The following is a 26990-nucleotide window of genomic DNA, read 5'->3' as shown; positions in this document are numbered from 1 at the left end:
TTATGTTCTGTCCATCTCAATTCTTCACTGAGACCATGACTCAGTAGACTGTCCCTATTCAGCAAAATACTTTGCCTGTGCTCAGTGTTAGATATGTGTTTAACTCCCACTTAGTTTGTTGAATATGGATGGACTTATGCGCATGCTTAAACGTTGCTGAATTGGAGGCTCAGGGTGAAACCTTGGCCCCATAAGTCAGTAGTAAAGCTCCTACTGACTTATTCTCTAGTAGATATTTCATGTCCTAAATTGTGGTTAGTTTTGCTGTTTTCTTTAAGCAACTGCTTCCCCTAAGGAAGCTGTGTTTTCAGTGTTAAACATAGTGGGGGGGGGGGGTTTGGGGTTAAAATAACACTATGAAGGTAATAGTTTATTGTTATTATTAAACAGACATGTGAAAAGTAATCTCTAAAAGAAAAAGAAGAGGGTTAATCTGAAGAAAAAAAATTAAATCTACCCAAGAATGAAATGGTTATTAGACCATACAGAGTGGAGTATGACTGGAGACATTGATTGCCCCAAGCCATGTTCTGTTTAGCCATGTCGTCTTTTCGATATCAAAGCATGGGTCAGCTCTTAGCACTAAACAGTCTGAGCCTCATCACAGGGGGGAAGACAAAGAGAGAGAAAATCCTTACTGCCGTTGTGGTAACTGTGGGATGAGGGGCTTTGGGGTTTCGCCCCTTCCTATTTCCTTTTCGGTAACATGCCTGGGATTGTATTATTTATGAAGCACAACAGAACATGAATGTTGACCGCAGAAGATGAGATTTTCAAAGCTAAGGGGTTTAGCCACACAATTTCCATTAACTTAAATGACTGTCTCAAGCATAATCCAGGCCCCAAATGTGCTTTCAGTCCAAGGGCTCAAGTGGGTCCATGGAAGTTGAGTGCTTACAGCACATCACCATATATTTTAAAAACACAAGGCACTATTCACTTCAAAGCTATGTATCTGTATTTCAAATGTGCTTGCTCTGGGTAACACCCACAAAGCTTTACTTTTAGTCTGGCCAGCACATTAAGAAGGAACTATTCAAGTTGAATGGCCAACAAGGAACACTTAACTCACAATGGACCATGGAAGACTCCTATCCACACCTGATGGGCCTTCCTGGGGATGTTCTTGCTAGAATATGGGTAATGGCCCCTGCTATGACTCAGTGAAGCATGCAAGGGAATGAGACTAGACCACATGATACTGAACTCCATTTTGGTACCTGTATTTTTCCACAAACTGGCCTGGGAACTTGGCTTGGAACAAAGGGGGTCCCACCCTATGGAATAAGTTATAAAAGAGGGATGTGACATCACCAAGAGTCCTCGCTCCCTCTACAGCTTAACACCTGAGAAACAAAGAGTGAATGGAGGAAAGTGCTGGTCCTACGCAAGAAAGAAGAAAGCCGTGCCTGTGTATGAAACATCTACAAACTGCTTGTACTATCTAATATGGTGAGATGCTGTTTGATTCAAATCCTGTGTAGTGTAGAAGATTTAGATTGTGTTTTGTTTATTTCTTAAGTAATCTACTTTGATCTGTTTGCTATCACTTATAATCATTTAAAATCTATCTTTCTGTAGCTCATAAATCTGTTTTATATTTTTACCTAAAACAGTGTGGTGTAAGTGAAGTGTTTGGGGAAAAATCTCAGCTCAGTTAACAAAAGTTTATGCATATTCCCCTCCACATCAAGGGAGGGGCGGACTGGGTAATTGTAATAATCTTTACTGGTCAGGCTTTTGACCAGGGCAGAAAGGTACAGGTCCAAGGAGCTGGGGGGTATTTTGGCTAGAATCTCTCTATCGTTGGCTCATGCAGAGGCTGGCAGAGCTTTCATGTAACTTCCAGGTGGGTGTGTGAATGCTGATGGGAGTGCAGAATCAGGAGCGGTCTGCAGCTGGTCATGGCAGCACAGTATGAGAAGGAGCCCAGGATGGTAAGATAGAGGGCTGAGTGGTACACCTGTTCCAGGTCACACCCCTCAACAGAGTCTGTGCACTTGAAAATGAAGTGAATATGTCTGCAGAGCCACATAAGCTTGGAGGAAGAGGAGGAAAGAAAGTGGGTCTGAAGCCATGTCCTTCATCCTCACACCTCTCTGTATGCCCCAGGCACACATTTTAGCTGTGTTAAATGACACGGCATAGCTCCTCTGGAAAATCAGTGAGTTACCTGTTGTCCCAGCAATTTCATCTAAGCCAGTGTCTCCAGAGGCAGGGAGGCAGGCATTCCATTGTGCTCCTTTTATAGGAAATCTACTTTCTGGTGTGATTTTTTTTTCTCACTTAGAAATTTTCAGTCGTTTCTAGCACAGTTACAATGTTTTCTTTGTAACAGGGAGGAGAATGGTAGAGCCAATTCAAGGGGGTAGGTGAGGGAAGTACAGTTTACAGTCCCCTTCCCCTCTAAAAACCATCAGTGACATTTCAATTGATGCACATACTTAAGTATGACTTGATCATTTTCTAGTTTGTGGGCTAAGTAATGTAATTTTAGTAGCATGGTACTCCCATGCATAAGTGTTTGGGACCAGAATTGTTAAGGTAAGTGTATATTCTCTAAAGGAAACTAAATCTTCAGCTGATGTAATTGGTGTAGCTCCATTGATTTCAATGGAGCCATGTGGGTCACGTCAGATAAAGATCTGATTACACTGTACTTCCTTATCTACTGCATTGGGAAGATTTTACTCTTAGCCTTGTAATTTTTACCAGTTTGTTCTGTTTTCCCTTCATGCAAAATGTTTGAGTCTGTCTAAAATAATTGTCATTGGAACAAAACAGAAAATTTAATGTAAAATTTATTACTTTCAAAATAGTCTAGAAAGGAAGGAAAGGAACTAAATTCCTGGAATTTTTTTTAGTATTCTCTGACTGCAGTCTCTTTTAATTCAGTGCAGTCCTATGATATACATTACCTTTCATTTACATAGACTCATTAATAACTCATTAAAGAATCATGTTACAAAAACAAATCCAGTGTAACATGATGAAAATGAGCTCAATTACTGGAAAAGAAAATGAGTAGATCTTTTTAATTTGCCTTCAGCTGAATTTTTGATGGATTATTACTTCATAAGCATATAGTGTGAAGTAGGAAATGGAGATGGGAGTGATGAAAAGACTAGTAAAAAGTTTAAAAAAATTTCCTTCTGCAGTGTAGGTCAGACATCTAGAAAAAAGGACCAAACATCTTCAACACCTCACAATCAATCCATTTTTTTCAGTTAGACTTGCTGAGTTCTCTCTTCTGCTTTCAGAGAATCATCAGAACTGTATAAATATGGAATTGCTAAATTGTGTGTCGGCTTTCTAAAAACTTGGCAATTGAATCATGATGCCCTTAAATCTTACCTTCAGACTAGCAGGAGCCTTAGATATCATTGATCATGAGGTGATGACTGGCTTGCTGACCTGAAGTTAGTTTTTTTTTTTTCTCTCGTAGACTTACCCTAGTAGGTGGTTTTTGGATCATTATTTTTCTACCCCAAGGGCTATCTCCCATTTTGTTCCACTGAGAGTGGAATATGTGAGGGGAAGCCCACAACTCTGAAGTGCCCTCTCCATGCCTTGGGCTGAAATAGCCCAGATTTACCACTTCTTCAATGTATATCTGGGGCCAGTGGGAAGGTGTGGGCTAAAGTCCTTTCAGTTCGCTGATGATATTCAGTTCTCTCTCCCTCCATCTTCCTTGATCCAAAGAGTGTTGCTGAGTTCCTCTCTGTGTGTGGTAGGAGCTGGGGCATGGATGGGAGAGGCTGCTAGAGGCTCAATCTACAGAAGATGGAGGTGATGCAGGTAGGCAGGGGGACGAATCCTAAGAACTCAGCTAGAGATTGATACGGGTGGTGCTCAGCCTGCAAGGAGGCTACATCCCTAAGGATTTGTCATGATGATAATCGTTAAGAAATTCCATTGCTAAGCCTGTGTCACTTGCTTTTCTGCCACATTGTCACCAAAGGGTTTTAACTAGAAGCCCAAACTGACCACAGCTAGGTGGAACTCTGAGGGAATGTGTGTGTAAGTGACTGGCGAGGGGGCTGCAGGAGGTGTTAGACACAGGTATGGCGTCAGACAAAAGGTCTGAGCATGGAGCATGCCCTAGAATTCCAGAGCTAGAAACTAGACTCTACCCAGACCCCACTGGCTCAGATACATGTGGGACCTCACAACTGGCTCCACTTGCAACAGCCCGGTGATGGCGCAGCAGAGTAACAGGCCAGGTTGTACCACCACTGACCTGCAAGGATTAAATGCAAAGAATGGCTTACACTCACTCCACCACCCCTGCCATTCTATTTCCCCATTTCTGAGAGCGCACAAGCCAGCACGCTGGACTCTTTGACCGAAGGAATTAAACGGCTTCATTGATGCTGATAGCCTCACAACTCTGCAAGCGCTACAGGCAGAGAGGAATTTAATACCCAGGAGGTGAGAAGAGCTTTGATATTCTTCATAAGTCCTTTGTCAGTGTTAGAGTACAAACCTGACACATCTCAGCAGACTATAGGATGCCAGCAAAACAGGAGCTGAACAAGAACTTGCACAGGTTCTGGGGCTATGAGCCTGATGACCATAACAAACATTTCTTCTCTGAACTATTAGAATTTATTCATGAGCTGCCAGGGTTCAACTGTGACTTAACAACAATACTGGCAGCATGAGGGCCTTGGGATTGTTTGAGTTAATTTGTACTCCATCTGCTTCCTAGTGGGATTTGCAAGCAGCTGAACAGTTATTGTCACCCATATATAAAAATGGTGATTACACTTTGCTTCAAACACAATTATCAACGGATTGATGGATCTGAGAAAGCAAGGCAGAGATTTTTTTTTTAAGGGTGCTGCTGGGTGCTCAATGCTTTATAAAATAAGGCCAATGAGGAGCCTAACTTTAAGCACCCATCTTTAAAAATCTTGGCCTATAAATTTGGAGTTTGGGTTTCACCATTAATCTCTTTCTTTTGTGTGCGTGCCTGCAATTAACCATGCTCACCTTATTGCACCTGCAAATTGGGTAATTAGACAGCCATCAGTAGACATGTGGCCCAGAGCCAAAAAGGCACTTAAGGACAAAATTTCTGTTGCTCCAGTTGAAGTTTGGAGCCTAAATACCTGTGAGGATCTGTGCCTGTGTCCTCCCAAAAGGAGGCTGGCTCGAGGATCCTTTAAAAATCAGGCCTTGAGAATCCAGAAGATCTTTCCCACCATGTTCTTATTATTGTGAAGCGGGTGAAATCATCAGCCTGACTATTTGAGTTCCCCTTTAACAAGTCTACTGGAGTCAGACAACAACCTGCTTATGAAATTAAACTTGTAAAGAAACAACTTTGGATTTTTCAGAAACAGATATATGTTTATGGCTGGCAATCTAGAGGTTAACAGAGAACCCACAGCATAGGTGCAGCAAGGAATTAATGGGGACATATGGACCAGAGAACCTACCCAAGAACAGCAGTGAACTACATTGGCTTGCCAGCTCCTGGAGCATGAATGCAGCAGCATATGGTAACATCATTGGTGCTGAATACGAGGTAAAAAGTCGTTACAATGATTCTGCCTAGACATCTGTTTAATACACAGCAGCACCTACAGCCACTTGGAGCAAGTCTTCAGCTGATAGGAATTGACATAGCTCCACTGAAATCTAAAGCATGTCAATTTACACCAGCTGAGGAGTTGGCCTTTCCTGCCTCACAACAGGGGTGTTACATGCACATTACATTTTTCCAGTGACGTCTTCAAAGCTGCCTATTTCAAAAGATTTGATATCGTGGCTGCCTCAGTGGAGGCTTGTCTATGAGCAATGTAAATAAAGCTTAAAGAGACAGGTATTGTAAGGATAGGTTACTGACCCCAGGATCGCTACCCTCCCCAGGGACTGCAGAGGTCTTCCCTGGCTATTTTAGAGGAGTGTCTACACATAGGAGTACAGTGTTTCCACAGCTATTTCCATGAAGGTTGGGACTACCACATTTTGACTCCTATGTGTGTAGCTCTCAGTATTTTCTCCCTTTTCCAAGCTGACGAGACATCATAGCTGATCCCACGGGGGAGAAGATGGCGCTTGAACAAGGGGAGCAAAGATGGTCCAGTGGGTAGGGCATGAGCCTTGGACTTAGGAAATGTGGGCGTTCAGTTCTCTACTTTACTACAGACTTCCTGCGTGACCCTGAGCAAGTCACTTAGTCTTTCTGTGCCTCGGTTCCCCGTCTCTAAAATAGCGTAACAGTACTCCCCTACCTCAGAGTAGCACAGTGACGCTACAAACATTAAAGATTGTGAGGCACTGTAATAATGAGGCCACCAAAGTACCAAAGGGAAAAGCATGGAACAAACAGTTTTGAATTGTTTTTAAATATTTGCTTAGATGAAGGGGTAATTAGTCAAACTGCTGATTTCATTTTTAAGTGTACTACAGTGGTAACAGAGCTGTTTAGGACACCTTGGCTTCCTTCAATCACCATTCCCTTTATCTGTTCTTTGAATGTAGTTAAAGCCTTTTTGATAGCTAATTTAGAGAGGCATTCAGAAGAGCACATGTGTTTATCCAACTCTGAGGCACCCAGTAGGCTGTCCGATCTATCAATCTACCGGTATGGGCCTCTTCACTACAGTATCTAAGCAGCATCTAAATATTAAATTTCTCCTCACCATAGGCCCGAAGTAGTGAAATATCATCCCCATTTTACAAAAGAGAAACTGTCTTATCCAAGGTAACACTGAAAGTTTGTAGCGGAGTATAGAACTGAATCCAGATCTCGTCAGTCTCAACCCAGTGCATTAAGCAGATAACTGATCTAAAACAAAACCTTCACTTTAGAAACTCCCGTGAGAGCTGAGGGTTCTCAACAACCACAGAATTGGGGCTTTAGGTTCTGTTTGGCCTTGAATATTATTAAGGCCCTGACTCAAAGCCCACTAAAGTCAGCGTGCATCTTTCCATAGTCCTGAATGGATTTTGGATCAGGCCAAAGGAGAAGAAATGGCTTTCATAGCCTAGCTTAATGCTGGATTCATAGGTCAGCTAGCTACTGAAGCCAGATGTAGTAGTCGAAGGCAGGTCACAGACCTTGGCCAATCATTTAAGGCAGCAGAGTAATATTTTATTATTTTTTAAAATTTAGTCTATGGGGAAATAGGTATAACATTAGAGTAAGAAAAACTTGACACACTGCCCAGCTGTTTTTTAATAAAGCCTTTGCCAGTTCATGTACACAAAATGTGATTTTTATAAGAGAACAACAGACCTTGAGGAGAGAAGTCAAATGCATGCTGTATTATTACATTTGAGAGCTGCACAGTGATGGATATCAGCTTTGTAAACACAACTGGTTTTGGAAAAGCATCTGCATTCAAACAGGATAAAAGGGCTGAGCATAAATCAGCTCCCAATACTATTCAATTTAATATCACTCAAAAGCTGACATTGATGGCTGTTGGCACAGGAAAAGGGGGAAGTACAGCTGAAGAATGAAGAGGATGCAGTTGTTGCAATGGAAAATTCGGCCTGGAAAAGCAAAACATAAAACCAAAGGATCAACACCTTCACATTTATTTTAAAATGCCTGTTGCGATCATTGGGCCTACAAATTTACCCAAATTGTGAGCTCAATTGTGAAAACTGAATGAAAGTTCATAAAGTGTCACAATAACCTATAACAATAAATCTTGATGGGAAAAGTTGCAAGATGGAGACAAAGACTGAATTAGTAAAAACAAAAAGGCCTACTGCTATAACACAAGGACTGTGTTAAGATCATGCCTGATAAACAAGACAACATGAGACCAAAAGTCAATGTAAGAAAATTTGTGTGTTAGAAATTAGGCTGACTGGCAGACCACCTAAGGAGAGGCTAGACTATTCCGCCCATTACTCCTTTGGGTGTCTTTGTCTTTAACACACTCTCTCTCTCTCTCTCTCTCACTCTGGGGAATATGGACAAACAGCTGGAGGCTACCGTGATGTTGGCTGACTGAAAGACAGAGAACGGGAAGGAGTGAGCTTCACCATCATGGCTGCCACACCACCATCTCCTGGCATCCTAGACTTTCTCCGTCCGAATCCGAAGAGATGTCCTCCCCAGACCGGCACAGGCAGAGGGACCAAGATAACACTACCACCTTTACCAGCTCCGTAGAATCCTAGAATATCAGGGTTGGAAGGGACCTCAGGAGGTCGTCTACTCCAACCCCCTGCTCAAAGCAGGACCCATCCCCAATTAAATCATCCCAGCCAGGGCTTTGTCAAGCCTGACCTTAAAAACTTCGAAGGAAGGAGATTCCACTACCTCCCTAGGTAATGCATTCTAGTGTTTCACCACCCTCTTAGTGAAAAAGTTTTTCCTAATATTCAACCTAAACCTCCCCCACGGCAACTTGAGACCATTACTCCTTGTTCTGTCATCTGCTACCACTGAGAACAGTCTAGATCCATCCTCTTTGGAACCCCCTTTCAGGTAGTCGAAAGCAGCTATCAACCCCCCCTCATTCTTCTCTTCCGCAGACTAAACAATCCCAATTCATAGAATCATAGAATATCAGGGTTGGAAGGGACCCCAGAAGGTCATCTAGTCCAACCCCCTGCTCAAAGCAGGACCAATTCCCAGTTAAATCATCCCAGCCAGGGCTTTGTCAAGCCTGACCTTAAAAACCTCTAAGGAAGGAGATTCTACCACCTCCCTAGGTAACGCATTCCAGTGTTTCACCACCCAATTCCCTCAGCCTCTCCTCATAAGTCATGTGTTCCAGTCCCCTAATCATTTTTGTTGCCCTCCGCTGGACTCTTTCCAATTTTTCCACATCCTTCTTGTAGTGTGGGGCCCAAAACTGGACACAGTACTCCAGATGAGGCCTCACCAATGTCGAATAGAGGGGAACGATCACGTCCCTCAATCTGCTGGCAATGCCCCTACTTATACAGTCCAAAATGCCATTGGCCTTCTTGGCAACAACGGCACACTGTTGATTCATATCCAGCTTCTCATCCACTGTAACCCCTAAGTCCTTTTCTGCAGAACTGCTGCCTAGCCATTCGGACCCTAGTCTGTAGCGGTGCATGGGATTCTTCCATCCTAAGTGCAGGACTCTGCACTTGTCCTTGTTGAACCTCATCAGATTTCTTTTGGCCCACTCCTCTAATTTGTCTAGGTCCCTCTGTATCCTATCCCTACCCTCCAGCGTATCTACCTCTTCTCCCAGTTTAGTGTCATCTGCAAACTTGCTGAGAGTGCAATGCACACCATCCTCCAGATCATTAATGAAGATATTGAACAAAACTGGCCCCAGGACTGACCCTTGGAGTACTCCACTTGATACCGGCTGCCAACTAGACATGGAGCCATTGATCACTACCTGTTGAGCCCGACAATCTAGCCAACTTTCTACCCACCTTATAGTCCATTCATCCAGCCCAACTTCTTTAACTTGCTGGCAAGAATACTGTGGGAGACTGTGTCAAAAGCTTTGCTAAAGTCCAGGAACAGCACGTCCACTGCTTTCCCCTCATCCACAGAGCCAGTTATCTCGTCATAGAAGGTCATTAGATTAGTCAGGCATGACTGGCCCTTGGTGAATCCATGCTGACTGTTCCTGATCACTTTCCTCTCCTCTAAGTGCCTCAGGATTGATTCCTTGAGGACCTGCTCCATGATTTTTCCAGGGACTGAGGGGAGACTGACTGGCCTGTAGTTCCCAGGATCCTCCTCCTTCCCTTTTTTTAAAGATTGGCGTTAAATCCCAAATACCATCTGGGATCTGAGACTTTGTTTCTCTCCCCTTGTGCCCCCTAGGTGTCCTTTTCATTCCCCACCTCATTTCTTTTCCTTCCTCTCCCCAGGGCTATCCTTACCCATATGCAAAGCACGCAACTGTGTGGGGCACCAAATTTCCTGATGCCCCCTGCGTGCTGCCCCAGTGGCTGCTCTGCCTCTTCCCCAGGGCCCCCGCCCCTGCTCCCCCTCCAGCCCCACCTCTTCCCATCTTGTCCCCACTCCCCTGAGCTCTGCGGCAGAGCCAGGGCTGCACTCACCGGCAGCAGGAAGTGCAGCGACCTGGCCCCAGCTGCGCTGCTGGTAAATGCTGGGGGGTGGTTCCCCCCGCCCCCCAAGCCAGCCCCCCATGGAGGCCTGGGGCCCCACACACACCCCTGCTCCTCCCCGCACAGGCCTAGGGCCCACCCCCACCCCCTGTGTGTATGGGGGGGGGGACTGCATAGGGCCCCAGAATAGCCAGGGACGGCCCTACCTATCCCTCTCCTTTTCCATTTTGTCTAATAAGAGTCTGGCTTAGCTGGCCAAGACTGCATATTTTGCAACACTGCTGGAAAGCTGTGACAGAAAGAGGCAACTAAAAGCCAGTCTTGAGTTTAGTCCTGTGTGTCTAAACTCGTCAAACACATTAAAGTGGGGGGAACTTTCCATTCACTAAGAGAACATGCCAGAACTATCACTCAAAATCACTGTGCTCATAAGGCCCAGTCAGCATCCACACTAGTATACATCCACAACATCCCCACGCTGGTAGAACTATTGTGGCAAACACCCTGAAGCAGCATAATCATACCACTACAGAAGCTGGGTGCACCAAGCCTTCAAAATCTTTAAGCACTGGCTGCTAACCCAGCTCGTTAATGGGCCATGTGCAGATTTTCATTTACTTGTTCCACTCACATGATTGTTTTCGTATTTTTTCTTCACTTGTGGTGATATTGCAGCTATGGCCAAAGGCTCCTGCACTTAACAGTTAGTTGTTTCTATTTCAATAAATCCAGGGATTTACCATGCACTAAAACAGGCCTTTTTGAAAAGCTCTGGCTCAGAATAAAAGATAAAAGAGGTTATGGGTTTGAAAGGCTTTTGAAGAAATTCAGCTTAAATAAAAAAAAGTCTAGGTATTTCACTTTGAATCATGGTACTGCTGCAAACCCACCTCTGCTCAGTTCCTTTTTATCTGAGTCACTGACATCAGACATGCATTACAGTGAATTATGAAAGGAGATCAATGGCAGAATCTCATATATTGTAAGAATCAGTGAATCATGAGTATTTGAATGACAGTATAGTAACACCTAGGGAATCATGAACCAGCCCTGACTATGGAAGATTTTAATACATTTAAATTAATTCCCCTTCACCACCACCTCAGAGAGCCCTATGTCTACACAGGAAGTATCTAGCGCTATTTTGACACTTTCAAGGCATCAATATTTTCATCTTTGCTGCTTTAGCACCCAGTAACAAAAATTAAATCGAGCACCCAAATGTGTTGGCAATTGTTTTAAGTCAGCCAAAGGTGATCAGAATTAAAGCTGCCACACCATCCTTAACTCACGTGCTGCGGCCAGGGTACTGCCCAAGGTCTGGGCCCTATATCTTCGACTGCGGCCAAGGCGTGCAACTCAAAAAGAGGATTGCAAAAGTAGCTTTAATGCACATTTGCTCTCCCCACAAAGTAAGTTAGGGCAACTAAATTACACAGGTTATCAAGGGGTTATAAAGGCAGCCAAGGATTGCTGGGACACAGAGAAAGCCTCAGGTCATAGGGTTGGGGGAAGGCATGGGGAAGGGTCTGAGACAAGACTCCACCTATTCCATTCTCCTCCCTTCCTTGCTGGGGTTGGGGGGGGAGGGAGAGGAAAGTAGTTGCATAAGAACAGCCATGCTGGGTCAGACCAAAGGTTCATCCAGCCCCAGTATCCTGTCTTCTGACAGGGGCCAAGGCCAGGTGCCCCAGAGGGAATGAACAGGACAAGTAATCATCAAGTGATCCATCCCCTGTAAGCACTCACTTACTACCTCTGGACCCAGGTCCAGGTAGCCCATTGAGGGATAGTCCAACTTCAGCATTAGCCACTAGCCCATGAAAATGCTGGCCTAGGCACATGAAGTCAGTGGAATCTGTATGCATGCTCAGTACTTCTGAGACTAAGGTCACTTATTTAGAACAGTAACTAGGAGCCTACGATTTGGCACCCAAGCAGGAAAGCTTTTGCTTCAGTTTCCTGCCATGCTTGGGGGCTCTGCTCCTATTCTACCAGCTCCTTGAGGGGGAGAATGTGGAAATCGTGGCTGATCAGAGCATACATTTACAACAGCATTAGCCACACTCAGGATTCAGTCAGTGACAAGTTCACCCCCAGGAAGGAGTGCTCCTTAAACATCAAATCTCATCATGAATTGGCATATTAATGTGCCCTTCTTTGGTTTTAAATTATGAATTAGTTCTTCATGATAGTAAAGAACTGAACTGTTAGCCAGTTATTCCTCGGAATTTATCTTGTTTCCTGTTTAGGAGAACAACTTTCGCTTAAAAAAAAAAATTAAAAATGATTCCATGGTCCATAGCGCACTGCTGTGACAATAGAGATGAGTTAGTCCTAACAGTCCCAACTAACAGCAGATCAGGTCTGTTTTATTTTGCATATCGAGATGGGCGGGGCAGGGGGGAAGAAAAGGGTGACAAAATAATTTTTACTGGTGGTCAGGGCATTTTTTTTATTCAGTTAGTGAGTTTCACCATGATCAGGGGAGGTAGCTGTGGGGTTTGAAATAAATCACGTATTGCTGTAGAAATACATAGCGGAGTTCATTTCAACAAGGAGTTACCGCTGTAAAAAGTAATTTGTGGTGATAAATTAAGCGTAAAAATCAACATTACTTTTAAACCAGTTTAAAAATGCCCACACCAGTGACTTGCAGCAGTTTAAATCAATTTAGAAAATGATTAAACTGGTGAAATGTGTGCATCTGTAAGTCACCTAATAGTAAGCAGATACCACTCATTTTTTATAATTACATTTTAAGCTGAATTTTAATACTGATTCCCCACCCCTGTAAAATTGGTGTAAACAGATATTCATGATTTAGGTTTAAACGTCACATTTTATCTGCAATTTGTATTACTGTCTATACATTGCATGGTCAGGTTAATTACAAACAGACCATTATTGTATGTACAAGGGAGACCTTGCCACTGTGGGGATCTAATCTTCTGAATTTCATGCTGTAGCTGTGACTAAAATATCAGTGTTGATGTAGAATTTTGCATATGGCTTTGACCCAGGTCACCACCTCTCTGCTTTGAGATTTTCATCTTTCCCCCAGCTCATGAAAAATAATCTGCCGTAGGTTAGCTCATTAGTTGGGGCTTGACCATCCCTGTGGGCATTGCCCTGAGTAAGGACTGGGGTGTAAATGCACCAGCCCAAAAGTAGTACTGAGGGCATGGGGACTCACAAGGGTGTCTGACGCATAATTCCTTCCTTAGAGGATGCAGTTTACTTCTTCCCCTCCATGCCTGAGCCAGCACTCACATTCCATTCCCCAAAGCAGGGAACATCTGTACAGCAAGGATTTTACTCCTCTAAACCAGAACCAAGTAGATTTAATCAAGTAAGAGACTGGCAAGCAGGGAGGCCTTGCTTCCCTACTCAGTTAAGTGAGGCCAGGGCACAGTCTAGCTGCCCATCACAGATTAGCAGGACAGTAGCTTCTTCAGTATTGCACAAACCTCAGGGTTAGACAGCCAGAATAAAGATTTCTTTTGAAAGATCAGATGTTAAGAAATTAAATAGGTTAAAATCAACTCAGACAAAAAATATGGTAGAGGGCTAATTCAATAATTATTTCAACATTTATTTTGTATGAAAGAAGAATTCTGAAGCAATGGTCACAGATATAAAAGCTGAATTATGGCAGTTTAATTCTGCCTAAACTCAGTCTACTTGGTTTTGATTGGGTCTTGAATTATAATTGTGATTGAAGGGGAGTTGGTTTTGTTGGCAGCAAACTAGCAAGAGACAGAGTAGTGAAGGAGAGCTCTCAACCCACCTCTTCCCACACTACTACTGCCAGATTACAGTTCAAAGGATAATTACTTCCTACTTAAAGAACAAGCAGAAAACTGAGAAGCACAAATTTCTTGGCTCCCTCACTAACTAAGCATTCAGCACATGTGAGCACAAAAAGTAACTCGTTCACTTTGTTTTCTCTTGGGAAATAATCCTAGTATTTCTTGGTTCACTAACAATATCCCAGAGTGTGACATGACAAACAGCAATTCTCATTACCATTCATGCTGCTTGTGATGTCACAATGGTGAATTCTGGAGTCTCTTCATTGATCCCTAGATGCTGCAGTTAATACATTAGAACTAGAGTAACGAGGGTGTAGGTTTCCAGAGTGACTAGTAGTTTGAAGGCTGTTTTCAGGTACCAAATTTGACACATCTTAAAGGGGTCTGCTTCTCAGAAACAGCTGAGCACCTATTCTTTGAAAGTCAGGCCCTTCATGTTGTCTCAGATTGAGCACCCAAAAATCACTAGTCCCCTTTGAAAATGTCGACTCACATGGCTGCACAGGTAGGAAACTTGAGTGACAGTCAGGAGACTGGGGTTCTATTCCCAAGTTGGCTGCAGGCTTGTTGTGTGATCTTAGGTAAATTGCCTCTGTTTCCTCTGATTCTTTTCCAGTCTTTGGCTATTTTAGATTGGAAGCTTTTCAGGGCGGGGACCATCTCTTATGGGTTTATACAGTGTCAGTCACAAGTAGGCCCCAAACTATGGCTGTGCCCTTAGGCACCACTGTAACACAAATAGAAAATAATTTAGGAAAATAATATTAATAAAGCTCTAACTTATTTTTTGTGCTTAATGTTCCCTCGACCACCCCTACCGCATAAAACTAATTAATAGGTACACCGAGCACAGAAATCTGTGGTGAATGCATTTTCAATGTAGAGGTCATCATAAATATAACTGCGTGTGTTCAACACAATATTCCCTGTAACTCTCAGTGGCCATGAAGTAGCAAGCTGTGTGCTTTGCAGTTGCTTCTCTGATTCTTAGAAAGCTCTCTGAAGAGCTGTAATTGAGTGAACAAATACTATAAGATTGTGTACATTATAAATAGTTTAAGCACCAGAAATTGTAGATTCTTATGTTTTAAAGGAAATTAATAAGCAGGATTATGAAATCTTAAGTGAGACAGATTCCAGGAGACTGGAAAGCTGCCAGCATAAGAGCACTGGTCCCCCATAATAGCAACTGCAACAATAAAAGGGCTAAGAGACATCTCAAAATGTTAATTAAACACACATTCACCTCCTATACTTACCCATGTGATTCAGACAAAAGAATTAAACAGTATCTTCAGGTGTGCAGAGGCAAAGATAGTGGAGGAACAATACAGACAGTTTCTAAAAGGAGCTGGATTGCACACGCAGCAGATGGGAAATGCATTTCAGTGGAGACTCAACATAAATCAAGTTAGTCCTGAAGAAGGACCCAAAAAACACACATCCTCCTCTTCCTGCACAGGAAGAGAGGTCATGCCTTGCAAGTTCTACCTCAAGCTCCCCTTAGCAAAGCAGGGTAGGAAGTACAGGCAGGGCCTACAAATGTTCCCATTGGATGGCTATCCACAGGAACACAATACCCAAACCTTGGGGATCTCCAGTCGCTGGCTAGATGCTGCACCACTGAAGTCAATGGAATTGGTGCTATTGACTTTACATGGAGCAGGATCGAGCTCCAGAAAAGCAAAACCAACCTCCTACGTACCATCTAGCTCCTCTCTCAGAATACTGAGGGCATGGCTGGTTCAGGGCAGCCAGTCACTTTTTAGGTCAGAGAAGATTATGCCATTCAGGGCAACTGCTCCCTCCAGCTGCCCATATACTCTGCATTATAGGCATAGAAGAAATCTAAGGAGAGAGCCGTGTTGCGTGGCTGCATTTCCTGTCTACTCCTTTTTCTGCTGAATTTCAGTGTTTTTGCTCCCTCCTGCGCAGCAGAGAGGAAAGTGCCCAAATGTGCTAAATAGAACAATCCTCCAGAACATTGAGGGGGAGCGGGTGGGGGGGACGACAACTTATTAGCAGGGGAAGAGAAGAAAATAAAGGTGTTACAGTTATACAGACACTATAAGGGGCAGAGATTCTATAGGGATGAGCCCAGAGTAATCCCAAGAAATAAATTAATTTCTTAACTCTAACTAGAGTACTGTGTTCAGTGCTGGCCATCATGTCACCGAGAGAGGATTGCACCGGGCATGATGCGGCTCAGTGTTACCAGATAGAGTGATTGTAAATTATGAGGAAAGACTTCAGCTTATTCTTGCTGGGAAGAGAGGCAGCTTTGAAATGACTGAAGGTGTCTGAAAGGAGATTTGAGAGAAATGTGTTCGCATGAGGGAAGGGTTCAAAAGCTAAACAACAGCGTTAAAGGATTAGGGAAGTATAACAAGGAACTCGGGCAGAACCATTTTTCACAAGGAGTGTCTGGGTAGCCATTTAGAACGGAGTGGTGTATAGGACCCCCACACACATAGGTCCTCCAAACTTCACCAGACCTCAGATGTACAGCATGGACAATACCATTAAATAACAGCTACTAAGGGCTAGATTGTGCCCTTAGGCACAAACCTGAGCAAGGGATGATGTGTACACTGTACCCCCAACCCTGTAGGGAAGCTCTGGAAAGCACTGTGCCTCAGAGATACCCCCGAGTCATAATCCCTCTTCTGCTTCTTCCTCACTTTGGCCAGTGAGTGTGTGTCAGGGGTGGGGGTGGAGGGTTGAAACCAAGTGTCCACCTGTTCCCCATCCTTCCTTTCTCACCTGCTCCAGGTCTGTCGTAAACAGGCACACAGCATTTCTATTTACTCCTGTGTGGCCAGATCCAAGGCCTGGTGGCAGAAGCAGGGGGTTAAGGGAGGTTCTTATTCCTCCTTACTCCCTTGTGCAGCCCACATCACTAAGTCCTCAACTCAGATAACGCCAACTAAATATTTGGTGCATTTCAATTTTGAGTTGTTCCCTTTGTGCAAACAGCAGCTCTCCTGTTGATAGCATGCAGAGAGAGATTGCAATGTTATCAATTAAATTACCATTTGTCTGTTAACAGAGATTGGAGGAACTTCTGGCAAAATTCCCCCACAAGTCACCTCACCTAAATTACATAATCTGTGTCTACAAGCAACAAGTTCAAAACAATACTAGAGAGGAAGTAGCTGCCACCATTTTTATCCCATCATTACAGGATTCAACATTTCCAATGTTATGCTAATTAAAATCCTTTAGCAGGAGCTCAGAACCAGGGGGTTAGCCACCAGGATTCCAAAGATGGATGGAAGAAGAGCCAGGAGGGATGGCTCAATGGTTTACACATCAGCTATGTTTCAGAGTAGCAGCCGTGTTAGTCTGTATTCGCAAAAAGAGAGTACTAGTGGCACCTTAGAGACTAACCAATTTATTTGAGCATAAGCTTTCGTGAGCTACAGCTCACTTCATCGGATGCATCACAAAAGCTTATGCTCAAATAAATTGGTTAATCTCTAAGGTGCCACTAGTACTCTTTTTTCTTTTTACATCAACTATGAAATTTCTAGATTCCCTCAAACTATGAATTCAAATCTGGACAAGATCAATTTAATCCTTCCTCATTGCCTGGTATAGTAGAAAAAAAATACCATGAGTTTTCAGAGGAGACACAACACTATCTTCTCTCTTGCAGCATTGAGAAAGCAGAGGTTGGAAGGGCGGGGGATACAGCTCAGGAGAAGCCGTTCCCTCTCAGCAGCTAAAGAAGACAACAGACTTGAATCAAACACCGACAAAGAAACCCAGTGACACAGCAACAGAGCCACACCTACAAAAAACACTGACAGAATGGGCCAGATCCTCAGCTCCAATAAGACTGTTTTCACACTATTCCAGTGGGTAAAAGCAGTCTTAAACCTGGCCTATGTGACCAACAGGGCACCCTCCCCTAGCATAAGGCAATGCCCAGGTGGCATAGTGTCAGTGAAGACAAATATACCGTTATCCTCACAAGCCCCTGGTGTAAGGAACATGCCAGGAGGATGTTGGAGGGAAAACACAGCGCTCCAGGACAACCTATGGACTCTGGGGAGCCACTGCTGGGAAATCTGAACAACCCTGAGACGGCTACAACTTGCACTGGGGGCTGAACCAGCCCCAAGCACTGGGGGAGTGCAAAGGTGATGTAAAGCTGTTTATCTTTCTCCTTACTGCAGTCTACACCAAGCACAAGTCAGTCAGACCTGAAGAGAGGGGTGCACTTGCAAGTACTTAAGTTAGGTCAGTCCTATAAAACCTATTCTTTCCAAAGAAAAATTTCACAGAATACATGAGAATCATTTTTCAATCATTCGGAAGTAAATATTTGTTTTGGGGTCAGGGAGTTCTCAACATGAAAGATGATGAAGAATCATGCCTGGTCAAGTTAAAAGGAGATGGAGGCATTCCGCACCTTGTAAAACTGGGCCTTCTATTTGGTGTGTGAAAAGGAAATACTGGGCTAAATGCACCCTGGTTGACTCCACTGAAGGATGAATCTGGCAGACTGTATTTCTGGCCAGTAATTATCCCAGAGAGAAAGACCCAAATATTTACATAAGAACAACCATACTGAGTCAGACTAATGATCCATGTAGCCCAGTATCCTGTCTCTGACAGGGACTAGTGCCAGATGCTTCAGAAGGAATGAACATACCAGGGCTGTCATGAGTGATCCACCCCATTGCCCACTCCCAACTTCTGGCAATTGGAGGTTTTGGGACACCTAGAAACTGGAGTTGTATCCCTGACCATCTTGGCTAATAGCCATTGATGGACCTGTCCTCCAAGAACTTAAATTGTTGTTTGAATCCAGTTATACTTTTGGCCTTCGCAACATCCCTGGAAATGAGGCCCACAGGTTGACTGTGCGTTGTGTGAAGTACTTCCTTTTGTTTGTTGCAAGCCTGCTGCTTCTTATAGTCCCTTTCTCCACACCATGATTTTATAAACTCTATCATACTCCCCAAAGTCATCTCTTTTCTAAACTGAATAGTTCCAGTCTTTTCTCTTTCTCCTGGTATGGAAGCTGTTCCATCCTCCTAATTGTTTTCATTGCCCTTCTCTGCACCTTTTCCATTTAGCTGCATTACATTTTCACAATGTCTACATAAGATGTTGAGTGAGGTCCAAAGTCTATACAGGAGTTGAGTGCTCAGCACCTGCACAATCTGGGCCATATACAGAACCACAGACTATTTCTGTGTCGAAAACTGCCCTAAACATTGTTTAGTCAAGAACTTCCTACAAACACAAAAGAAGTAAGATAAATATTTCAACTTTCAGAAGCAAGAAATGAAATTCATCTAAAAATACTTTAATATAGCAAGTTTGCCTAGAGAACTTAGACATAGAAGAGGACACCCAATGTATAACCAAATTTACTGTTTAGTCTCATGGTAAGCAACAGATGCAAATTTACCACAAAGTTATTTGGTTAGAGTTACTAGTGTAGCTAGGACCATGCTGCCTTGTAGTCATGGTTTTACAGTATCAATGCTCAAATTGGCTGAGTTAGTTTTACTGTAAGTAAAATTCAAGTTTACAAAGAAACAAAATAATTTAGCATATTATGCTATACTCCATTTCATGCTCAGCTCACAATGATAAAACCCTAGAAGACAAGATAAACAATACTTCAGCATTAGGTTAATAATGCCAAAACATACAGAAATTTTAATGCCAATTTACAACATAATACAATGCTTTACAAGGAGAGTTCTCATGTCCGCTGGCCAAATGAGAACGCCACACGGTGAAAAGCATTCAAGTACTGTTATAGTGCATATAATATTGTCCACACTAAGAGGAATGTTTTATTTTACCTTCTTATAGAATTATTGTTTCAAAAGTCTGTGTCCTAAGTGTAATGCAACAATAAAGGAGTAAATTAAAATCATTGCCTCAAATATGAGGCCTAAGTCCTACAAGTTATTTACAAACTGTAGATCAGTAAACCCTTTGTAAAAAAAAAAAAAAAGAAGAGCAAAACCTTAACAGCATGATAAAGCTGAGAGCTTGCATACTATCATATGAACTAGAATGGAACTGATGTAGTATATCAACTAGTTGATGTGTATATTCTTAATTCAAGAATATTTTCTGTCACCGTATACAGAGTAAATGTACAACTAAGGACACTGTCAAATGGTTTTAATTTTGAAATTTGATTTTTTTTTAAACTGTTTTTGATAAAATTTTGGAATGTGGCAAAATTAAAATCAGTAGCCATTCTCTATCAGCATTTGTTACTTTCTCCACTGTGTTCATTCAAGGTAGGATTTACAAAAGCAATCAACATTGGCCTAATTCTGCTTCCAACGATAAAACTCCTATTGACTTCAGTCGAAGCAGAGATACACCAAATGCTGAGTGCTTTTGAAAACCCTATCCTTGATGGTTTGGTTTTGATCACTGATTCAGAGTAATCTGGATCTCTTGGTAAACTGGGAGCAAGCAAACAATGTGTGTTTTAATATGGCTAAATGTAAACATGTAGGCTATACTTACATGATGGGAGACTATCCTGAGAAACAGTGATTCTGAAAAAGATTTGGGGGTCATGGTGGATAATCAGCTGAACATGAGCTCCCAGTGTGACACTGTGGCCAAAAGAGCTAATGAAACCCTGGAACGCATAAATCTCAAGTAGAACTAGAAAGGTTATTTTACCTTTGTATTTGGCGCTGCTGTGACCGCTGCTGGAATACTGTGTCCAGCTATGGTGCCCGCAATTCAAGGACATAGATAAATTGGAGGGGGTTCAGAGAAGAGCCACGGGAACGATTAAAGGATTAGAAAACATGCCTTACAATGATATAACTATTTAGCTTAACAAAGGGAAGATCAAGGGATGACTTGATTATAGTCTGAGTATCTACATGGGGAACAAATATGGGCTCTTTCATCTTGCAGAGAAAGGTACACCACCATCCAATGGCTGAAAGTTGAAGCTAGACAAATTCAGACTGGAAATAAGTAGTAAATTTTTAACAGTGAAACTAAGTATTGGGACAATTTACCAAGGGTCATGGTGGATTCTCCATCTCTGAATTTTTAAATCAAGATTGGATGTTTTTCTAAAAGCTATGCTCTGGGAATTATTTTGGGGAAGTTCTATGGCCTGTCTTATACAGGAGGTCAGACTAGATGATCACAACAGTCCCCTCTGGCCTTGGAATCTATGACACTGTAAATTTAAACATGAAGGGAATAGAGTCTGTTTACAAAGCAAAGTTGGAAGGAAAAGAACTCTCTGTCACTGCCACATGTATATTTTGCTTCTTCCTGAAATCTATAGACCACTCATGCAAGCTTAAGAGAATTTCTCTAAAGGTAGGACAGTTGTGTGTGGCAGAAGTGTGGATACACTTGTGCCTCAGCTCAGAAAGGTTTTTGATATTACTAGTTTGTTTGTTTTTTTCTTCTTAACTAAAGATGATAAAAGGAATCTGGAATCAAAGCTACTTTTTCAAGTACATTTCTCTCCCTTTTTAAATTAACTGGATTCGATTACCCATACTGCTAACTGAAATTCATCTCCTAACCATTACAATTAAGACTACAGGTCCAGATTTACTGGACCAGCCCAATTGAGCTTGGCACAAGTCTAGAAGGGTGCATGCATGCACATATGCACACATGGTATCTCCCTGATCCTGAACGATGCTGTGTATCTTACACTCTGGCTGTTTGGTTGCAGGGCCATATCCCTCTTCACCAGTCACACGCCCTATGCTGGTAGCCAGGAGGAGCACTGGGAGAGCCACTCCGGCAGCCCTGCATGGGTGCTGTCATCCACTGACCAACTAAGGCAGGTTTAAGTCTGCTCATTGCTGCCAGAGTGGCCCATAGCATAATTCAACAGACTGGAGAATCTTGCTCATAATCCAACTCTCAGCTAACTTTCCAAAATAACACACAACACAATACATGGCATTGCATTCATTTTGGAGTTCACATTCATCTATTGTAATTACTATGGAGGCCACCAAAGTCACCAGAAAAGGGAGGGGGCATAGGGATGTTTCTACAAGAATTGGTCCCAGCATTAATACTAAATAAACACAGGAAAAACAAAAAGTGGGAAGGAGGCCAAGTCACTATAAGTGACACTGTCAGGTTAAAAGTTTTCTTCCTTTCTAAATTCATATTCTAGTAATGCAGGAGAACCTTGTGACTTTGCAGCATATTTGTTCACAACATCACAAGCTTTCCCTTAAGAACCCATTTTGCATTCACCAAATATGGTCTGTAAAGTTGCCAAGTGCACAAGCTGAAGGCACAGAGTCAAAAAACATTAAGGAAAAAACCAATGGAAGAAACAAATTCGGAATCAAAAACCTCATTGTCAGAATTATATTTAGAAGGGACCAACTCTTAAAGCTGCTGTCACTTTGTACTGAATAATAAATACTGCAAAGTAACAAATCTTTATTCTTATTATTTAAGTAAAAGCTTCAGAAAATACCTTGAAGTTTTAAAACTAATACACTGATGTGTTAATTAGTTTAAAGAATGTCCATAATAAAAAACAAGAGTGCAAAAAAGATTCTTCCATTTTAACATTTTTGGAGGAAGCTGCTGATTTTGGCTGCCAATTTTCACTTAGAAATTATCTGGTTTTCAAGGCGCATTCCTCACGGAATCAGAGAGTAGGAACTTGCTGAGAGACCAAACCGAAGCATCATGTCTTTCAAAGTTATCCCAAGTGTAGCAGCAACTGACATTTTATTACATAACGAAGAAAGTCCAAACTGCTCTTCCAGGTATAGCTTGCGACAGAGCTCCTGAATATCAGCAGACCCCAGCTGAGGCGCTGGATATTATCTGTGCTCCTCCAGTGTCGTTCTGGCTAGGAATAAAAGCACATCCGGTATGTTCACTATCTGTACCCTCTGGAGCTTGCACATGCTGACGAGCCATCTGAAATATACATAAAAGAGACATGGTTAATCAGAAATCCTTATAATAACTTACACTTCTGTAGCGCCTTTCATCCTGACAGATCCTAAAGCACTGTGTACAAACTGAATCTGATACGCCAGCTCTTTAGTCATTTCATCTACCACCCTTCTGTCTAGAAGAATGGCAGCACAGAGCAATGCTCCATATCAGTCTAGAGAAGGAAATTAAGAAGGACATATTCCACTGATATTATTGGAAGAAATTGGGTAGAGAGAATGCAGTCAAAATTCAATGAGAGCTGATGCTACTAATAGTTACCAAAAGATCCAGGGGATGTTTAGTGTCAAGTGATCAGGACCTTGCTTTTAAATCTCACCATAAAAGATATGGGACTAGATTCTCTCCTGTGCCAAAGCTCTACTGAGGTGAGGGCACCAAAGACCTAGTTATCAATCCCTGATTCAGCTGACCAGCTCCAGCCCTGACAAGTTAGAGCAAGCTGTTGGGCAGCTCTAATTTGTACCTCTGGGATAGGGTAGCCAGCAAAGAATTGTAGCAGAGCTCCAATTTCCTCCCTCCTTCCTTTCATATATCCCTTATACAGGGGAGGGAATAAGGTGGGAAACTCAGGTACAGGGCCCAGATCTGGTACACTTGCATAAATAGAGAGAGTTGTCTGCTGGTCATTTTTTTGGCCAAATTATGGCCTCTTTACATGGGCTTAATGGTGCAAAGGGCTGTAACTGTGTGGAGAATCTGGCCCCCCATCTCCACAGTTGCATGGACACCTTGTTGTCTCAGAGGCAACACTGGGGGCCTTGTTAGAGTTGGTCCTATTAGCAGTGGTTACGTGGAAGACAGCAACACATTGGAGTGCAGGTTCTGATCACTCCCAGACCTCAGAGACCCACCCTTTTCTCTGTATTCAAGCAGTCCACTCGGAAAAGAATCATTCCTCCCCCTGCTGAAGAGTTACACCTTTATATACATAGAAAATGATATGGTCTCCACCTGCTGGTTGAAAGACCCATAACCCAACTAGCACAGAAGATCAAAGACAGTTTTATTCTTTTTATTTTTTTTTAAACTAAACAATGAACAATAGCGGATTCTTACTTACTATAAGTTAACTCTTCTCCAGCTCTCTTGCGTGACTGGTCACCTCTGGGAAAGAATGGGGAGAAAAGAATGGTCATTGAACCAAACAAAAAAACAGTGTGGAAACCTATGACAGCAAAGTCATCATATTTAATTTGTAAAAGAAATACTGGGACATTTAGTAGAAATTAAACAGTATGCAAATATGCTAATGACAACAACAGTCGAAATATATGATTGGGGAAAAAAACACAGCAGAATCAATACACATACAATAAAAAGTGCAATCAGACAATTATATAGTTTAGTTACTCTATCCTTTTCTTTAAAATTGATTTTAAAAATAATTCTTATGATAAATAAAAAGCTCACCCTCTGGATTTAAATGAAACTATTTAATGTATGAGTTGAGACCAGACTATAGCTGAGCAATTTGTCTTAAAACAAACTCCTTATACCAGTTTTATAAAGCTATTTTAGAAGATCTGAAAGATTTTTAGATTTAGCAGTAGCCGAAATCTTCTTATTCTTCTGATCCACTAAATCCAAATACTATTCCTCTAAACAGAGGATTTTTTTTTTTTAAAAGAATTCTGGGTGAAATCCTGGCTCCACTGAAGTCAACAGCAAAACTCTCATTCACTTCAAAAGGGTTAGGATTTCTTCACCCCTTTGACTTTCTTGACTAGTATGTACAGAAAACTGAGCTGCTTTGTAGTTTTATTTGAAGCTAGATGGCAATAGCTGACTATGAGGCAAGAGAGATGTCTCAATGTTATTTATTTTCTTCATGCTAGCCAGAATCTCTCACTTCTCTGCTAGCAGGCAATCCAGATCAAGCGTTCATGTGACACAACAGGAAGTAGTGAACCACTTTAATAAATCCATCCTCTTTGAGAGTGGCCTGTGGTGTGCACTTTGTTTAAGGTCATTAATGCAAAAATCACCACGGAGTGATTAGGTAACTTCCCCACCACCTTCAGTTGCACTAGTCATTTGATTATCACTGCTGAAAACTTTCTAGAGGGGTGCCAGTCATGTAATTAGTTCTTCAATGTTCAGTCTCCTTGTGGTTAATTTTGGTGTGATATGTGGAGCAGTGAAGATGTCAACAATCTGCTGCTTGTACAGAAAGTCTCATTTGGGAAATAGGAATGTTGTTTTGACTTCATCATTTATATATCAGGCTGCTAAAATTGATGGCTTTTTAATCTATATTTAATAAATGAGTTAATCTGTAATTTTAAGTACTAAACAGCACACCAGAATCTTAGTCTAATTGCAGGAAATTATCTCCATCCCAGTGTACATTCTTTTGACTCAGCTGATTTTTAGCAACTCTAGAATTAATTTAGCAAAACAACTGTTTCATCAGCATGAATGTCAATTACATAAGCAAGCCATATATACAATTAAATTAGAGAGGAACTAATATGGAACTTTGCAGCTTCAATTGCTAATTGAATAAAAGCCTATAGTTCTCAGTATAAAAGCCTAATACAACTTGATTTTTTTAATTTAGTATATAGTTCTGAGTGTGTGTGGTTTCTCATAGTGCATTTGACCAAAGGCTGCACAAAAGAGTTCTTGAGGATCATCCACTTTTTTTGTTCTAGGTTCTACCATCCCCCTTTCTGTATGACCTCTTGCCTCTATACTCCTATGAGGTCACAGAACTGTGAGAGAAAGAACAAGTTAGTTAGCCTGTTTGCAGGCAGACACAAATACTGCTCTTCAAAGGAACCAGCCATCAATGCTTGGCTCTATTTAAGCACTGTAGAACATCAAAACTTGGCAGCAGAAGACCCTGGTTATTCCCATGCCAAATAACAACCATTACCAAAGGTAATGTATAGAGACAACGTGAATTGGAACTGGGCTACAGTGGTCAGTAACATTAGGAACAGGCAATTATTTATTTTTGTACAAAACAGAAATTGACAAACTATGTTTCAAGGACCCCTGGTGGTTCAAAGCACTTGCTGTGGGGTCCATACTAGATGGAGGGTAGGTTGTTCCCCACAAGGGCCCCTTAACTCTTGAACATACTTCCCCCCCGCACTAGTCTGCTAGCGTATAGATTGGGGAACTTTCCAGTCATATATTGCAAAGCCTCTCTCAAGCACTTAGGAAGGTAATGATTATATGTAGATGGTAAAACTGGAGGCCTTTATTTTTATATCTTTGGACTAGTAATATACTGTTGAGTAACATTAGTATTATTGTCAATCATTTTTAAGTAAAGTGAATTTAAATTACTGCTAGGGCACTCAGAGCCAGTGATGGGCTCTTTTAAATGCTAAAAATGGAAAGAAGAATTTTTTTATTTTTTTTTTGTAAATTAACCCCAATGCTTGCCATCAGAACAATATCTAAGCATATATAGTATATTCTAATACTGCTCTTTCAAGCACAACATGCATATTAGATATGTTTATTCCAAATGCCCAAATCAGACCTTACCTTCTTTTTTCCATATAGCATATTGATATTTACAGAATAAAATCAGTTACATTATATTAGAGTTATCCTATAAACACCTTCAAAGACTAAACCCAAATAGTGGGTATTCCTTATTCAAAGAATTGTTGTCGTCCCCCCTCACCCGGCACAGGTAGCATTTGGTAGATAGCAAAGTACGTTTTTTTTTATTTCACAGAAAACATCGGGACAGACGTACCCAAGAATTGTTATCCAACATCACATATGCAGATACAAAACTAAGACAAAGATATTAAAGCCCAAGGGCCCCACAAGTTATTTTTTAAGTCCTTTACAAACAGATAAAGGTATTTTCTTGCACCCATGTAAATCCCAGTGAAGGATCAGGGCTATGGAGGTTACAGTCCACACCCTAGGCAAAGATTCCAGGAAAAGGAGCAGCATAGGGAAAAAAAGCAGAACAATGAGAGAACGTTGGGAAGAGCAAAAAAAAATCTTGGGAAGAGCAAAAAGGAGAAGAAAATAAGAGAGAAGGTAGGGTAGAACAGAAAAGAGACTTGAAAACATAGACAAGAAGTTAAAATTTGATGTGGAAGGTGAGATGAAGCCAGTGAAGGGATAGGAAGAGGAGAGTGGCATGGTGAGAAGAGGTGAAATTTGCAGCATTTTTTGGAGGGGATTGGAAAG

General features: G+C 42.0%; 1 protein-coding gene across 2 annotated transcripts in view; it reads right to left on the bottom strand.

Annotated features, from left to right (window-relative positions):
• Nucleotides 1–19152: 19152 nt before the first annotated feature.
• Nucleotides 19153–26990, bottom strand: part of CACUL1 (CDK2 associated cullin domain 1) — a 92044-nt gene continuing 84206 nt past the window's right edge. For both annotated transcript variants that reach the window (XM_073354238.2, XM_073354239.2), the window contains 2 exons: nucleotides 23884–23927; nucleotides 19153–22781 (listed from right to left, as the gene is read on the bottom strand). In XM_073354238.2, the coding sequence (XP_073210339.1) occupies nucleotides 22741–22781; nucleotides 23884–23927 (85 nt within the window). In that variant the 3' untranslated portion in view covers nucleotides 19153–22740. The remainder of the gene's footprint in view (nucleotides 22782–23883; nucleotides 23928–26990) is intronic.

The sequence above is a fragment of the Lepidochelys kempii genome, chromosome 7 (assembly GCF_965140285.1).
Source record: "Lepidochelys kempii isolate rLepKem1 chromosome 7, rLepKem1.hap1, whole genome shotgun sequence".
Classification (NCBI taxonomy): Eukaryota; Metazoa; Chordata; order Testudines; family Cheloniidae; genus Lepidochelys; species Lepidochelys kempii.
Note: the sequence above shows the minus strand (reverse complement) of the source record. Positions and strands in the feature narration are given on the sequence as shown.